Source organism: Mustela erminea, chromosome 3 (genome assembly GCF_009829155.1).
Source record: "Mustela erminea isolate mMusErm1 chromosome 3, mMusErm1.Pri, whole genome shotgun sequence".
Lineage (NCBI taxonomy): Eukaryota > Metazoa > Chordata > Mammalia > Carnivora > Mustelidae > Mustela > Mustela erminea.
In genome coordinates, this window is record NC_045616.1 from 58,460,492 (window position 1) to 58,478,575 (window position 18,084).

At 35.6% G+C, this 18,084-nt stretch overlaps 1 protein-coding gene across 5 annotated transcripts in view; it reads left to right on the forward strand.

Moving 5' to 3' along the window:
- SSBP2 (single stranded DNA binding protein 2) overlaps nucleotides 1-18,084 on the forward strand; it is a 294,970-nt gene that overhangs the window by 251,757 nt on the left and 25,129 nt on the right. For all 5 annotated transcript variants that reach the window (XM_032334848.1, XM_032334849.1, XM_032334850.1 and 2 more), the window contains 2 exons: nucleotides 5,965-6,013; nucleotides 16,849-16,884. In XM_032334848.1, the coding sequence (XP_032190739.1) occupies nucleotides 5,965-6,013; nucleotides 16,849-16,884 (85 nt within the window). The remainder of the gene's footprint in view (nucleotides 1-5,964; nucleotides 6,014-16,848; nucleotides 16,885-18,084) is intronic.

The following is an 18,084-nucleotide window of genomic DNA, read 5'->3' on the forward strand; positions in this document are numbered from 1 at the left end:
TGTCTTCTATATTAAAGAACTTTTCATATGATTGGATGAATTTTTGTTTGAAAATTAAGATGTGCTTGGATGAGGACTAAACTAACAGTTTTTTGGTTGTTTTGGTTTGTTATTTACTGAAAAGATATTTCAAGCCCAAAGCCAATAGTTGTTTCTAGAGACCCAAAGTAATACTGTCAGTTAAGGGATTTTTATTTATTTTTCATTATCTAACTTGCCCTCAAAGTTCCACATATACCAGGTGCTTGCTCATGACTTCGATTAATTCACTAAAGGATCAATTCCATGATGTGGCCTAAAGAAAGCTTACCAGAAATAATGAAACTGTTCCATATAGGGTTGTGGGTAGTTTCCTTGAATGTATTTTTCCATTAGTCCATGTTTTGGTTACTTACATACCAAATTAGATAATTCTGCCATCACTTAATGGCATTTAAGATATAATGAGATAAGCTCTTTTGATATAGATAGGGATTTTTGTGAGTTTCTGAAGCCATTTTCGTGGAAAGCAATTTTGCCTAAAATAGAAAATAGGTTAATAAGTGGATACCAGCCAGAATCAAAACTAACAGAACAAGGGGAAAAAAGTAGGTCAAATTTTCCTATCACGTCTTTTCACTTTTAAAGTAAAAATGGGTAGGCATGAAGTCTGACTCTTCTTAAATCCCTCAAAGGCTTAGCCTTTAACGGTTGTTACAAAAAGGAGTGATATTTTATGCTTACATCAAAAGCTGCAACTCTCACCAATAGGATTTAGATATATATAAAATTTACCTACCTGAGATTCTGATTTTAAAATGCAATAGCTTTTAGGGACTATAATTTTGAATACCGTGTGCAGATGTATGCAGTATACATTTGGATATTATGATCAATCTAGACTTATCAATAGATATTAAGATTGTATCTAATGTCATTTTGTATATTACACTTCACTATAATTAGCCATAGGGTCAACTTCAGATCAACCTGTTTTTATGGGTATAGAGAAAGAAGTTATTTTTATGTGACTGTTAAGAGACTCAGCTGCTTAAAATTGTCTAGTTCTTTTCTTACATACACTTAAACATATAAACATTAACATTTAATGGATACATTAAATTCCCTAGACTATAGAGACTAAAAATATGGCTCAAATTTTTAATATTATTATTTTTATTGATACTTGGATTTGGGTTTCTCATTTAAATATACCCAGATGCTTTAAAATATTTATTACATAATATTGTATTGTTTATATAATTTCTGGTTTTTAAAGAACCTTGAAGCCTTCCAGATTCAGATTTCCATTATTTGTTACCTTTGACTTTTATTTGGGTTCTTATGTATAATTTTCTGTTTTCTGTAAATTAGGATATTCTTAAAGAACAATGAAAATGTAAATATTCCCATATTTACATTTGTAAATATTTCCTTCAAACAAGGAAGTTCTGATCCAATGGACGATCCAACCAAAGAGAGTAATTCTTGTGTTGATATTGGCCCCAGCAAAGCAAAAGTGAATTTAAAGAGATATAAAAAATAAAACGTATTATGTCCATTGTACTCAATAGAGTAAAATTTATTGAAATTTACTTAATGATTTAGTATCTTTAAAATAAAGATACTGATTTAAAATAAAAATACTAAAATAAAGATACTAAAGATCTTTAAAATAAAGATACAAATCTTACTATGTTATAGCAAGTAAGTACTCCTTTTTTTTTTTTTTTCCCAAATAAGTATTTCAAACTAGCATTTGTGGCTTTCTTCATGTTACTTTTTTACATGTTGGGTAACTTAAAAATCAAAGAAAAAGGCATCAGGATAGTGTTACTTTTTTTTTTTTTTAAAGATTTTACTTATTTATTTGAAAGAGAGAGAGAGCATGAGAAGGGGGAGAGTCAGAGGGAGAAGCAGACTCCTCACCGAGCAGGGATCCTGTGGGACTCAATCCCAGGACTCTGGGATCATGACCTGAGATGAAACTGAGTCATCCAGGCACCCGATAGTGTTACTTTAAGCTATGTTTTTAACAGTCTAAGATATTTGTGTGCTAAGGTCAGGTGGGACCTGCCAGAGAACCATTTCTGGATGAGTTTTCTTTAGCTGGTCACATTTTGTTGTTTGCCATGAAAGTATAATGACAATGAAAATAACATCCAACCGTGCCCACTAAAGTAATTAAATACTGTATTCTAACTAGGAAACTATTTGGAACAAAATTTTGATAATGTTATTAAAAAATAATTGGTTACCTCCAAAGAAAATGATAATGCTGATATAATTTATATATTTCTGTGCTCTAAACTCAGGATAAGTTATACGTAGTGTATCTCAAATTAAGAGTATATTTTTAATGTCTCTCTAACTACTATTTTTATAAATAAAAACTTAATATCAATTTCAGTAATCTAAAGTAGAATTTACAGACTATAGCCAGAATGTAAATGTTTTCAAATGCATTACAGATAATTTTTTCAAAGAAACTCTATTTCTAATTAACCACATTTTTAGGGGTTTAGGGGTGCCTGGATGGCTTAGTCAGTTAGGCATCCCACTCTTGATTTTAGCTCAAGTCAGGTCATGATCTCTCAGGGTCATGAGTTAGAACTCCATGTCCGGCTCTGTGCTCCGTGGGGTGTCTACTTGATGATTCTCTCTCCCCCTTTCTCTCTGCCCCTCCCCCAGCTCACTCACTCTTGAATAAATAAATCTTTAAAAAACAAAAACAATAAATTAACTGTACTTTTACAGATTTCCAAAGAATTTAGGATTCAGCATTACAGCATGCCTAATTCAACTTTTTATATGTTGGTGTTCTATAGAAATGAAGAGGACAAAGGATTTCAAAGGATCTAGACCTTCTTGTTATCCTATAGAATGATAAAATTTAGGTAGTTATTATTTTGAAATCAAACAACTGTATTATAGAAGAAAAGAGGATTTTTCTCTACAGTAATCATAGTTGCTTGGATTGCATCATATCTGTATACCCTTACCAAAAAATACCTACTTCTTTTAAACTCCATATTTTGCTCTATTTTTAAATGAGGCTAACCTGATTCTACTTCAGACTATACCTATATAAAAACTTATATTCAAAATAATGCCTTTATCATAGTTCGTAAGTTATTTTCTTGATAATAATGATAGTCCTCAAAAGGACTGAGAATTACTGAACTTAAGTAGTTGTTCCTTTAAAGAAAAAAATATATATTATTTATTTAAGGGAGAGAGAGGGAGAGAGAAAGGGAAGGGGTAAAGGGAGAGAATCTCAAGCAGACTCCCTACCGAGCGTGGAGCCTAACAGAGGGCTCTATCCCATTACCCTGAGATCATGACCAGAGCTGAAATCTAGTCACGCACCTGACCACCCGAGCCACCCAGGTGCCCCTGAACTTGAGTAATTGCTCTAAAAGAATACTCACTCATATAGCCCCATTTTATTTAGCACTATTTGTGAAACCTAAAATGTTTTCAAACACAGTGGCATAATTGGGGAAAATATAGCTTATCCATGTGAATTATCATATTAAATCCTTTTAGGTCATATGAAATTACTATCATATTAAATGCAATATAATTATGAAATAGTGTGCTGAGACTAGATTATTATTTATCAAATAATTGAAATGCATAAAAGGTATTGTTACTGATAATAAATGTAACATTTAACATTTAATTTAATGGTATTTATTTAAGTAAAATGTTTAATTATTTAACAATTTAGCATATTAGTCTAACAAATAATTTTTAAATGGTAAGTAAAATATTTTATTATATTTAATCTTACATAGTCCTGTTTTAAACATAATATGTCAAAATTATGAGATCATTATCAACATAACATCATTATATACAAATTTTTGCCATGATTTGGATATAGTATATTTTTATGCTGCTTTAAGATAAATATTTCCCAATTTCTTTATTATACTTCATTTAACATCAAAACAACAATGTGGATTAACATCAAACAAATCAAATGTTTTACTAGATCAATACATATCCTATGTTTTACCTCACTTTCCATTCATTAAGACATTGAATCCTGTATGTACGATTATCTTTCTAAAGTGCTAGAAAATCATCATCATCACCATTTTAAAAGGCACCCATTTCCAGAGACAGTAAAAATGCCCTTAACCTTCTCCCCTGTGCGCAGTACTTGGACCAACTCCTCTCTGGCATCTTATTCTATCCCTTATTCCTCAAACAGAATTGGGGGAAGTTGCATTTGGGCACCCTGATAGAGCCCATGGACAGAATTTTCAAGCACTTCCCCGTTGTTTATACCCCTGGGAAATTCCAAAACAAAATGAAAAACAGTTCTAAATAGTCCAAGTTGGAGAGCTTCTATCTAACACATTGAATTTCAGGTTTAAGGTCCCTAAAATAAGAATCAAGGGACTTTTTTTTTTTTTTAATTAAAAATTTCCTCTGTCTTTCAATGCAATTAGAGGGAAAAGGGAATTTTGAGTGACCCTAATTACAGAGGACCTGCTGACAGCAGTCTACTTTTTATTAAGTAGTATTTACTTAGATATACTTAATACTAAAGCATGAGAACAAGAGACCTTTTTTACTTAATTAGGCATTAAGTTTGCTTTAAAATATTCATGTCCTTTTAAGCTATAGAATACAAAACAATATCCATCACCCTAAAATGAAGTAATATACTAACATACATTGGCATAGATTACTTCCTATTTTTCCCTAGATTTACTGTGGCTACTGTCTTGAACTGTAATTATGAAAACAAGAAATGTAATTACATTTTTAAAAATTAACTAAATTGAAGAGGGCGCACGTTGCATGGCGCACTGGGTGTGGTGCATAAACAATGAACCTTGGAAAATTGAAAAAATAAAATTTTTTAAAAAGTAACTGAATTAGGGACGCCTGGGTGGCTCAGTTGGTTGGACAACTGCCTTCGGCTCAGGTCATGATCCTGGAGTCCCGGGATTGAGTCCCGCGTCAGGCTCCCAGCTCCATGGGGAGTCTGCTTCTCTCTCTGACCTTCTCCTCGTTCATGCTCTCTCTCACTGTCTCTCTCTCAAGTAAATAAATAAGATCTTTAAAAAAAAAAAAGTAACTGAATTATCAGTAGCACTATAAGATAGAGTGATATAAAATAATATACAAAGTAATATATAAAGTAATCTGTGATAGTCTATGTGGGATTTTTTTTAAAGAGCCCAATTTAATCACCTTTCCTATATATTTATTTGTAGTTTAATAAGAGCAATCATTTTATGTATATTGGTATTTTTTAAATGATTTCATTTTAATTGTGAATGATATATATGTGGCAGTTATATTTATGTCATAGGATTACAGTTTATGTTTGTTTCATAATTAGTGATTTTGGGGGTACCTGGGTGGCTCAGTGGGTTAAGCCTCTGCCTTCGGCTCAGGTCATGATCTCAGGGTCCTGGGATCGAGCCCCTCATTGAGCTCCCTGCTCAGCAGGGGGCCTGCTTCTCCCCCATCTCGCTCTGCCTGCCTCTCTGCCTACTTGCGATCTCTCTCTGTCAAATAAATAAAATCTTTTTAAAATTAAAAAAAAGAAAAAAGAAATAAAAAAGCTGAGACATCTGGGTGGCTCAGTCAGTTAAGCACACAACTCTTGGTTTCAGCTCAGGTCATGATCTAATGGTCCTCACATGGAGCCACTCATCTGGCTATGCACTGAGCATGGAGTCTGCCTGAGATTCTCTGTCTCCATCTCCCTCTGCCCCTCTCCTACTCTCATGCGCTCTCTCTCTCTCTCTCTCTAAAGTAAATAAATCTTTTGGAAAAAAAGAACTCAAAAGCTATGAAAATACAGAGAGTAATTTCAGTATTGAATTAGAACTGCATGGTAACTAAATTGTAACTCATGGTAAAACTGAATTGTAAATTATACTTTATGATTTGTTATTGCTTACTGTGAACGTTCAAAGCATAAGTTAAAATTTCATTTATCATATTATCTTGTAGGGGTCCAGGTGGTGGTAGACCTTGGCCAAACCCAACAAATGCCAATTCAGTGAGTATATGTATTTTTAAAATTTTCTTTGCATGTTGTAGCATTTAGCAACAAAATCTGTGGCTTTCAAAAGTCCTACAATTGGTTATATTAAGTTTCTTAAAAAGTAATCATTCCAAAAATATATTTTGCATATATATTTTTTAACAATGTTTAATTTTTTTAATTATATAATTTTTTTTACTTCACAGTCTAATATAAACATGCATTCTATGTAGATTAACAGACTTCCAAAAATAAAACAAAATATGATTTAAGTATACTACAGAAGCCTTTATTTATTGTAATATATATGTCATAAAATGATTTGATCTTTTAAAATAAATGTAATAATCACTAAGTTACCAGATAATCTCAATCTCTATCAGAGTTATTATGATTTTATTTATTATATTGTTACACCTAGGTTTGCTCTCTTACTATCCCAGGAAGCAAGTACACATTTGTCCAGTGCCTGTCAGCCAAATTGGAGTTCTTATACATCTATCTACATATCTAACGTGCTGTGAATTTTTCTAATATGTTTTGTGATAGCAGTTTGACTCACAGATATTTTTCTCTCTTAATAATGTCACATAAATATACGCACAAGTTGGAAACTAAGCTTTCGGTGTTAAAATTAATATGGTTTTAATTAGATGATCCTGGTGATGTTTTCCCTTCTTGACTTTGAAACTTTGAGTTTCTTTAGTACATGAGAGAGGTCTGCTGTGTAACTCTGTGTAGTGCGTGCACTGCACAAAGGTTTCTCACTCAAAGGATTCAGTACAGCTCGTGCTCCACTTATAAAGTCTATGAATATCTGCCCAACAGGGATGCCTTTTACTAATATGCACAGAGGTAACTTCATTGACTAGCAGTGGACTTAAAGCTAAATAAACATGAAACTGATTCAATGTTCAAGGTTAATTTAAACTTCAAGACAATTTAAGGTGAAGTAAGTGTGGTATAGAAAGAATCATCCTAAATTCATTGCTCTTCTAAGGCAGAACCACTTTCTTCTCAATCAAGTAAGCAGCTGTCATATTTTTACAGAAAAAAAAATTATTTTGTCTTCCTGTCTCTTTGGTTTCAATAGCTAATTGAAATATCATTTGGGGTGGACAGAAGTGATGATCTTGCTTTCATTTGGGTCTTCAGTATACAATTTAATCTCAACGAGTCTTCCTATAATACTGTTATGCTGGATTATGTTATAATGTATCTTTATCTTCTAAAATTCCTTTAGTTTGTCTATATGCTTTTGAAGAGTTCACATTTCTATTTTCTTCTTGCTATACGCCTTTCAAATTCATTCAGGATTTCACTTTAAAATGGCATCTGGCTAGCAGCTCAGGACACAGTTCTTTCAGCTTGCTATTAAAATACCCATAAAGGGGTGCCTGCGTGGCTCAGTTGGTTAAGCATCTGCCTTTGGCTCACTCAGGTCGCCATCCAGGGCTCCTGGGATGGAGTCCATGTCAGGCTCCTTGCTCAGCAGGAAGCTTGCTTCTCTCTCTGCCTCTTTATCTCTCTCTCTCTGCCTCTTTATCTCTCTCTCTCTCTCTGTGTGTCTCTCATGAATAAATAAAATCCTTAATTAAAATAAAATACCCATAAAGATACAGGAAGAAAACGATTTTTTATAACACTGAAAACTGTGACAATCTTCCTATTGCCAGAATCTGGAAAGACTTTCTATTATCTGCACATCTGTTGAAACTGGATTAAAAAGCACAGACAGTGCTCCTTAACTATGTAAGCCTTTCCACCTAGAAGCGAGAACTCTTCTTCCTCACTGTCCATGCTCCCTCTGCTGCCCCTTGCAGGCGGCCACGTGCAACTTCCACCTGCCACTGCCTGCCTCCAGCAGGACCACCTTTTACACACGTGGCTGGAGACTCTCTCCCTCAAAACCTACTTAGGAAGGAAGGTGAGCAGGATTTGATACTGAGAATGGTGCCTTGTGCCAAGAGGGTATATTATCCAAGTAAGAATATGGCGGAGCGGCAGGAATGAAGAGTGAGTTCTGCGTTATGATAATTTTTAGTTTTCATGTCCTCCACCTCTTCAGAATTTCATGGAGCCAAGCAGTGTAGATAGGACAATGTATTCTAACAAGTCAGCAGCTCTGAATTATTTTAGACCCTAGAAAGCGCTAGGAATTAGGGTAGGAGGTGTGCATGTGAAACGGCCATCCAGCAGTCATGGTGAATGGACACTTGACCAGCACACATGTGGTCAAGTAAGAGAGTTGAAAACAATCCCTTGTGTTAAGAGCTCTCCCATGTGGATACATCTCCCCCTCATTCGAAGAAATGTCAATAAGGAAAAAAAGTGGGGAAGGCTTACAGCTTTCTCTTCAGAAAGAGAAAGGGGATCATCATCCTGAGTTCAGAAAAGCAAAGCATTCCTCTGAAAAAATGATTGATTTTGAGAACAAGAAAAAGAATCATAAAAAACTGATGACTTTCTGCCAAAAACATAGGGCTTACACATGAAATGAAGCAAAAAAGTATTAAAGAGGGATTTTCCCCTCTAAATACCATTGATTTTATTCTAGTGACAACTCCTCCGTACTGTTTTGATTTCCAAATTCCTCAGACTTCTTGTCAGTGTTTTTAATTATAGACACTTTTTATTTTCTATCAATATAGTAAGTCTATGGCTCTTGAGGCCCACATTTTCAAGTAGTTGATTATTCTGTTTTTGCTGTTTCCAGATATGTTTTGTATACTGTTTTTTTCCTTTAAATGTTTATATCAGTGTAACTCCAGATTTATAGAAGAGTTGCAAGACTAGTACAAGGAACTCCCATGCACCCTTCACCCAGATTACTGAATGTTAAAATTATACTGTATTTGCTTTATGATTTCTATTCTCTGCATATACATATTTTTTCCTGGACCATTTGAGCTGTATTTAAGTTGTTGACATGATGACCCTTCATCCCCAAATATGTCAGTATGTGTGTCCTAAAAGCAAATACATTATCTTTCAAAACTACAGTAAAAATCAAAATTAGAAAATAAGCATTGACATAATGCTATTTTCTAATCTGCAGACCCCACTCAAATTTCACCAATTGTCTCAGCAATGTTCCTGGTAACAAAAGAAAACCCCAGTTCACATGTTACATTTATGCATCATGTCTTTAGGTCTTTAATCTAGGACAGTTCCTCAACTTTCCTTTGTCTGTCTTAACCTTGTAGTTTTAATGAATGCAAAGCAGTTCTTTTGCAGAATGTGCCATAATCTGGCTGATATTTTTTCATGATTAGATTCAGGTGATACATATTTAGTAGGAATGCCACAGTAGTAATGTGATTTTCTCAGTGCACCGTCTCAGGAAGCATGTGATGGTGATTTGTCCCATTGCTTGTAGTGTTAATTCTAATCCCTTAGTGAAGGGTGGTACTTGTCAAATTTCTCTACTGTAAAATTGCTGTTTTTCCTTTTGTAATTATTGACTTGTGGAGACATACTTTGAAATTACAGTAAATATCCTCTTCTCCCTCATACTTTTATCTGCTACGTTTGGTATCCATTCATGATTCTTGACCAAACTGGTCTTTTTTTTTTTTTTTTCCTCTATTGGTTTCCAAATAGCTGATTTCTAATTCTGTTTTCCTTCTCCCATTTATTAGTTGACTGTCTACTTAACAGAGACTTTTTTTTTCTTCTCCATTCATTCATTCATTCAGGTATATCAGATGGACTTATGAGCTCTTATTTCATTCAGTAGGTTTTTGATGCTAAGATCATTCCAGATTAAGCCAGTAGGAACCCCTTCAAGCTGAATCATTTGTCCTCTGCTTGTTTCTTTTAAAGATTTGTATTTATATATTTGAGAGAAAGAGAGCTTGAGGGAGAGATCACAAGCGGGAGGGTTGGGCAGAGGGAAAGGAAACTCTCCGCTGAGCAGGAAGCCCGGTGCAGGACTCCATCCCAGGAACCCTGGGATCATAACCTGAGTCAAAAGTATACTTACCGTCAGAGCACCCAGGGCCCTCATTTGTCTTTTTGACATGTTGGCATTATTCTTTGAGCACTTGTAATGCGTCCTGAATTTTCCCGATGTTAGCCCTGAAATAGTCATTTCTTTAAGGAGCCATGGTTCCTTTTAGTGGAGAGTGATACTTAGAACCTATAAGAGGTGATATATGCCTTCTAGAACCTGTCAACAAACATAACTAGGATTTAGATGTATGTTCGTGCACATATCCATACACCTCTATATCTTTCTGTATCTATCTATAGGTTAAAACCGTGATTACCCACCAGTGCTTCAATTTCAGTCCAAAACAGGGTGTATTCTAGACTTGCTACTTTCCACTTCTCTGAAAGTCAAAAAATCTGCCTACTATTATGTATAATATATTTATTTGTTATTTGCTTCATTTTTATCAGTCCACAGTTTTGTCATGTAAGAGTATTTTAATCAAGGGGCACCTGGGTGGCTCAGTGGCTTAAAGCCTCTGTCTTCAGCTCAGGTCATGATCCCAGGGTCCTGGGATCAAGCCCTGCATCAGGTTCTCTGCTCAGCGGGGAGCCTGCTTCCCCTTCTCTCTCTGCCTGCCTCTCTGCCTACTTGTGATCTCTGTCTGGCAGGTAAATAAATAAAATCTTTTAAAAAAAAAAGTATTTTAATCAAAAGTTTTGGGCACCATTTTACATGGAACATAGAAGAAACATTTTTAAAGGACAATTTTTTTTTTTAAAGATTTTATTTATTTATTTGAGAGAGAGAGACAGTGAGAGAGAGCATGAACGAGGAGAAGGTCAGAGGGAGAAGCAGACTCCCCATGGAGCTGGGAGCCTGATGTGGGATTCAATCCTGGGACTCCGGGATCATGACCTGAGCCGAAGGCAGTCGTCCAACCAACTGAGCCACCCAGGCATCCCAAGGACAATATTTTTAATTTAGAATAAAATTCTGATTTTTACTTTAAAGTTCTGTTGATCTGAACATTACAATATTGGCTTCAGATTCTTCTTTGGAAGTTTGGTTTTTTTTTTTTTTTTTTTACAAATTCACCAATGATTTTTCCTTTTTTGTATCTTTCAAAGGAACTGGGCACTTGGGTTTACCTATATAGCACATTCTCATCATTAAGTAGGAAGCACTATTGGGGCGCCTGGGCGGCTCAGTGGGTTAAGCCTCTGCCTTCAGCTCAGGTCATGATCTCAGGTCCTGGGATCAAGCCCCGCATAGGGCTCTCTGCTCAGCAGGGAGCCTACTTCCCCTCCTCTTTCTGCCTGCCTCTCTGCCTACTTGTGATCTCTCTCTGTCAAATAAATAAATAAAATCTTAAAAAAAAAAAGTAGCAAGCACTATTATTGAAAATATCTGAATTATCTTTGGCTGGGGACGCTTTTGATTAAAAGGTCCAGAAAAACAACCAGACTAGGATCATATTGAGAGAATGCAAACTGGATCATGTATCTGAAAAGTCTGGATATAAATTTGCTTTGGGGCACATTTGACTCCAAGGATCCAGATAATGTCATCAGGACCCAGTCTCCATCACTTACCTTTTTTCCTTGTCATGACAAGAAGGCTGTGTGGAATCCCAGATGCATATCTTCAGAGCTCTCAGTTTAGTAACTGAACTGAACTCACAACTCTTTATCACTTAAGCATAGAAATTGGGCATAACTAACTGAACTAGATTTGTTTAATTTGGGTCCTATGCTCATTCCTGAATTATGTCTTGAGGTTACAATGCTCTTTCAACCTGGCTAGGTCACACAGGCCCCCACCTGAGCCCCACCCAAACCACATGGGAAAATAAGACGTATGGTTCACCGAAGAAAACTCAAGGAATTGTTAGCAGAAAAGGACATAAGCAAAAGCTACAGATGTCCAATATAACGTTGTATTCATCAACTCACTAACGTGACAGGAAAAAGAAAGAAGAAACTCCTTTAAAGAAAAAAAAATGGCAATCTATTGTAATGATTAATCCCAAAGGAAATGCAAATATCTTATTCCAGATAGGTTCTGCTCATTAAAAAAAAAAAAAAAACTAAAAAATTGTAGAATATTTTCAACTTTATACTGGCATAGAGGGTTTCTTGATGTTGCCCTCCCTGTAGCTTCTAAGTGTTTTTAAACTTCACAGTTGAAGAATGCTACTAACCATTTTTTTAAAAGAAGTCAAAATCTCTAGCAACTCTGCTCTTCCCCTTGCTACGGCACCACTGTCATGGATATTAGGAGTCAGAATATTTCAGAATATTTGAATTATTGGTCACAGATCTTGAATTATCTGTCTAGCTTAACCAGACAGTACATACGGCTCTGAATTTTCTCATCTGACAAATAAAAAATTCTTTTAATTCTATGATTCTGATCTTTCAGCTCTCTGATCTTACTCATCTTCATCTGTGTTTAGCTCTCTGATCTTACTCCTCTAGATCTGTGTTTTCGTCTTTCAGTTCACGTTAATAGATATTTTGTATGGAGTCTGGAGAGGGGCAGGAGGAGATTAATCACATTGGGAGAATTTGGACACTAGAGCTGGAAAAAAGCTTGGACAAAATAAAGAATTAGGCTGTTAGTGGCTAGGGGGACAGATTGTCTGGGAAGGTGCAGAAGGTGACAAAGCAGAAAAGAGGAAAAGAGAGCCATGAGGGAAAAATCTAAAGTGTATCATCGGTGTGGAAGAGAGCTGTATTTTAGGAAGATAGTCTATAAAATGGATGTAATGGGGAAATGACGTTAGGGGATCATAGTTACAGGTTTTACAAAATGTTATCAGAACCTGAGGTAGAGTGGTGATCGAAGGAATGACAAGTATGCATTCACACATAGAATCAAAAACACTTGGTGATCTTTGATTTGGGGATAAAGAGAAAGAAAAAGTGGAAGGTGATTTCAAGTCTTTGAATCCAGGTATCAGGAAGAATGGGAATAACACAAACTCCGCTAGAAATAGAAGAGAAGAAGGAGGTTTAGGGGGTAGACAGGGAGCTTTGTTTTGGAATGTTAAATCTTCTACTCAATCTAATAAAATACTAGATCAAGTGTGACGCCCAGCACAAAATGGAAATGTATTCAGTTGAAGTCTTATCTCTAGCTCTAATCTCTACTAAATTCTTGATGCAGATTTCTAAATATCTGTTGATTGACGTCTACTAGTGCCTTCAAATTCAACGTGTTGGATATTTCCCTAGACTTGCCCCTGTTCCTGAATTCCTTGCATATAAATTAGAGGCACTATCACTCACCCACTCACCAAGTTGGAAAGCTAGGAATTGCCTTAACTTCTGCCTTCCCTTGTCCACCACACCTAGTTTGGCACCATGACCTGCCAAGTACATTTGTGAAAAGTCTTTCAAATTTTCTTCCTCCTTCTTATCTTAATCAGCACTGCCTACAACACTGAACTCTCTTGCCTAGACCTTTTGCAATAGACTCCTAACTTGTATTCATATTCCATGATGAACTAGAGTTATCTTACTAAAATATAAATTTGAACATGTCTCTCTCAAACTGGTGACTCCCTGTTTCCTACAGCATAAATTCAGTCACAGTCTGACCGTATATGCTTATCATTTATTTCAATTTCCTATAAGTACCACACTGAGATTATATACCATTTCCCTAATAAACTATATACTCTCATTTTTCTTTTCTTTCTTTATCCCTCTCTTCCTTCCTTCCCTTCTCTCTCTCTCTCTCTCTCTCTCTTTAATGCTGATCCTTCTCTTTATCTTTCTAGTGGTCATTTACTCTCTGTAAGTCAGCTACCCAGCTCAAATCTTCTATACCCACATACTTCTACCTATATTGTTATATTTTATGTCTCTCGCACTAGGCTGTCAGATGCTACTGGTAACTTTCAAGAGTAAAGGTTCAGTGAAGTGCTACTAGGGGTAGGAGCCCAGATGTTCTTTTTCTTTTAATGAGGGCACCAAAGAATATGAAGTAGAAATAGTGAGTATAAGCCAAGAGCTTGACAGGACACATGGAAAGAAATTGGACTAGATGAAGTAAAAATTTTAAGTATTTTTAAATGTTTTATTGTTTTTAACTGTGTGTAAAGGAATCATGAAGAGGGAGAAATTAAAAACCAGAAAAGGAGCAAGGACTTAGGAGAATGAGGTAGTTGGGAACGGCTAGCTCTGGAAACAAGCGGAAAGATTATCTTTTTTTCTACCTGGATAAATTGATAAAATTCCAATCTATTAATAACAGTGTTGAATTAAAGGTGGAAGTATAGCAAGAATTTGATAGCTTTAATATATGAAAAAGAGCCAACTGACTACCAAATCAGGATTTTATAATCATCATGAAGCCCAGCTCAGGAAAGTCAGTTGTTAATTATTCAAGAATTGTTTGAGCTAATTGTTAAATCATTGGTAGCTTTAAGTCTTCCATGTGGGAATATTCACACCATATAAATTGACAAATGCTACAAATTGGGACCTTTTCCTCCCCTGAGTTTATTGGGTTTACTGGCACACCACTAGAACGCTCAGGGCTTCCATGAAGGCCAAGCCAAAATGCTTCCAGATAATAGTGAAGAGTAGGTTGACACTGGAGAATATGATTATATTTTGGACCTTGTCCTTTGTTTTGTGTCTCTTCCCAGGAAATCCCTACTGTGAAACAGAAAAATGTGGCTAGGGGGTGATCAAAGAGATGGAAATAAAAGTAGGCTTGGAGCACTTGGGTGGCTCAGTTGGTTAAGGGGCTGCCTTCAGCTCAGTCATGAACCCAGGGTCCTGGAATCAAACTCCATGTCCTCTGACTCCCTGGGCAGAGGAGAGTCTGCTGCTCCCTCCGCCCCCCCATCATCTGTCCTCATGATCATTCTCGCACTTTCTCTCAAATAAATAAATAAAATATTTAAAAAAACAAAAAAACAATGTTCTACATTAGGATAATGAATTAAAAATACTGGAGAAACAAAAAGCTGACAATGGTGTGCGGGAGGGGCAGAGTCAATTTAGTAGGGAAATAATGGACTTAAACATGGAGGAATTGTAAGGGAAGAAGATTCTGGTTAGAATATAAAATAATATTTGTGAGTGACATGAGGAATAAGAAAGTGTCAGGCAAGGGAGTTGTTTAGATCTCTGTAAGTAGTTCTAGGATGTGGTCATACTCACAAATGGAGGAGAGGGAAGTATATTGTAAAGTGAAGGAAGGCAGTGAGGTGTATATTCCAAAGATCTATTTGAACTCAGGGCTTGAACTCACGCAGGGCTTAAACTCATGGCCCTGAGATCAAGACTTGAGCTGAGATCAAGAGGCAGACACTTAACCAACTGAACCAGATACTGAACCAACACCCCTAAATCCCGAAGATTTAAAGCATGGTTAGTTAGATCATATTTTGAAAGTTGGTGACGAATGATGGTAGGCACTAGAGAGAGGTAGAAGAACTTACCCAGTTGCTAAGGTTATAAGGAGATGAAAATTGGAGCCAACATATAAGATGGTGATTTGGAGGGAGCAAATGTACATGTTTAAGATAAGAAACAGAACACGGATGGTAAATCATGAACCAAAAGGGCCCTGGGAGAGCAAAGTTGTATTCAGCTACTAAGTTTAGTTAAGTGTGTACTGGACATCAAGATCTCAGTACTCCTACTGGATGTAATCCTCATCATTAGTGATGCTGGGCAGGCTGGTCGTGACCATCTGCAGGGCTGAATTACCCAAAGGCAGACCAAGCAGGGACCTCAGAGGCATGCAGTCCATGCTTAAGGCAAATCATGGACACCAAACAAGGAGAGAATTTTCAAATAATTTAATATTAAATATTTTCCCCTTGAATGAATTACCCACTAAAGAAAAATCATAACTTTGTCTTATTTCCTTCTTCTTACTTTCAAGTTTCATATTATCCTTATGTTTAATTATATGGAAGGTTTTGTGATAGAGGAAGGGTTTAGGGTAAAGACACTATCATCTTTTCACTATTCTAATGGTCCAGTTCTGGCTGTCTGCCTCAAAGAAGGTAGTAGTTTGTTGGCTTTTTCCAGAATAAGGCAAAAATATCTGCTCTGGATGTGCAGAATCTTCATGCAAGTGAGCTAGTGAGCTTCTGTGAAAAAGAAAAAGAAAAAGAAAATATTTGGACTTAGCTATTTTTATTAATAATCTATACTCAAGGGCCTAGTTTTAAGTACCTGTTTTCTAGTTTTCATTTCTTAAATTATGTTAGCAATGTTGTATTAATATTCTGTAATCTCTAAAAAAGAGTTTGGTTAAGAGATTGATTTGAGGAGAAAGAATTTGTTGCCCATAACTGATCCTCCCAAATTAGTAGTTTTTGGAGACTTACATTAATGAAATCTTACACATTTATTACAGTATTTTCTAGTAGCTAATTAGAAAAGAAAGGGGGAAAATGTGAAGCCTGCAAACCAAGTATTGACCCATACCACATGAATGTAGTAGCCTAAAACCTGTCTTAAAAAATAATAATAATGCATCCCAGAACGCACATGAATTGGGAGTTCTATCTGTAAAAGCTATTAATTTGAAAACTCTGGTTTCTGGTTTTTAGCTGCACACATATATATTTTTCTAATTACAGAATAAGTGTCATTAGAATCAAGCAGTGAGTACAACTGCTCTGAAATGAATATAAGTTGAGGCTATAATTCTGTCTAAATTCCTCTTGACCTATATCCCCTCTTTTTTATAAATTCAAGATAATGTTGCTTTTATTCATTTCTCTGGCACTCAGATAGATACACATGCCTTTATTCTTTGCCATCCTTTGTGATACATTTTAAAAACTTGATAAAAGTCAGAAAATAGATTCATTTTAGGTAAGTCTCCATACTGTCACATGAATCAAAATATATATTTCTTTGTCCTATTCATGTTCCAGATACCATACTCTTCAGCATCTCCTGGGAATTACGTAGTAAGTACATTTGGGATTGTTTGCTCATAAGATTTGATGTTATGTTTTATTTGGGCAATGAAATAGTTGTCCAGATGTTAAGAAGAGCCCCTGTGTATTGGCCAAGAACGGAACATCTGATATGTATTGAGTTTTTCATCTGCCAACCTCACTACATATGTTGATGTTCATTAGTGAAACAGTTATCAATCTGGCCAAAATTGCCCTGAGTACTGTGTTTTACTTTAGCATATGTTTCTGTAAACCAATACAATACAGTCTGTCCAATCATGAAGAAAGCCATCCCCAGTTACACAATGATAAGCTTGAATTTGCAGTTCTCCAGGAGGATAATCTACACCCCCTCCTTCACCCCACTCACCACACACAAAGTTGAGGAAGACATTAAACTCCCCTCTCCCAACACAAAGGGAATCAGAATAATGCGTAGTAATTTAGGGGGAGGGGCTTTTGAGGGCTTTTTTATGCTTAGAAATTGAAAACACTTGTTTTTCTTCTTTTTATTATTTAGTACATGTTAGAATTTTCCACTAATTCATACACAACTAAAGGCAAATTAGCAGGTTTTACCTGAGTTCTTGAACTTACAAATGACCTTTTAACCATTATCACATTATAATCCTTGCTACATCTCAAGACCACCCTGGAAGATACATTGTAATAATATTTAGGAGTACATGCCTATCAGAAGAGAAAAGATAAAATGGTAAGAAAGGAAAACCTTTCCCTAAGAAATTTTGGAGGAGCTAGCTACCTGGAGTAGGAAAAAAGGAGAGCTTAAGAAGATTAATGAGCATTTTACTCCCCTTAGAATTAATGTTGTATGAATGTAGTAAAAAGCACACACTGTTTTGGACCTATGAACTTAGTGCTCAGTGTCCTCTTAAGCTGTACAAACTAAGAAGGTCTAACTTTTTTCACATTCTCTATGAAGCAAAAATGAAAGTAAGAACATGTGGGTAAAACCTATTTTTTTCTTAAATCACTTGAGAATAAGCCTAATATATAATTCTATGAAATTATAGACTTTTATCTGAAAGGAAACTTAAGTTGCTTATTAAATAGCAAATACATATATCATTTGAAATAATTAGTGGGCTATGTCTACACATTCAGAATGAAGTACAAATTTATCCACTTAGTAATTTACCCAGATTAATTATGGTACATCTGAAAAATTCTAAAACCCTTTGCCTGAAT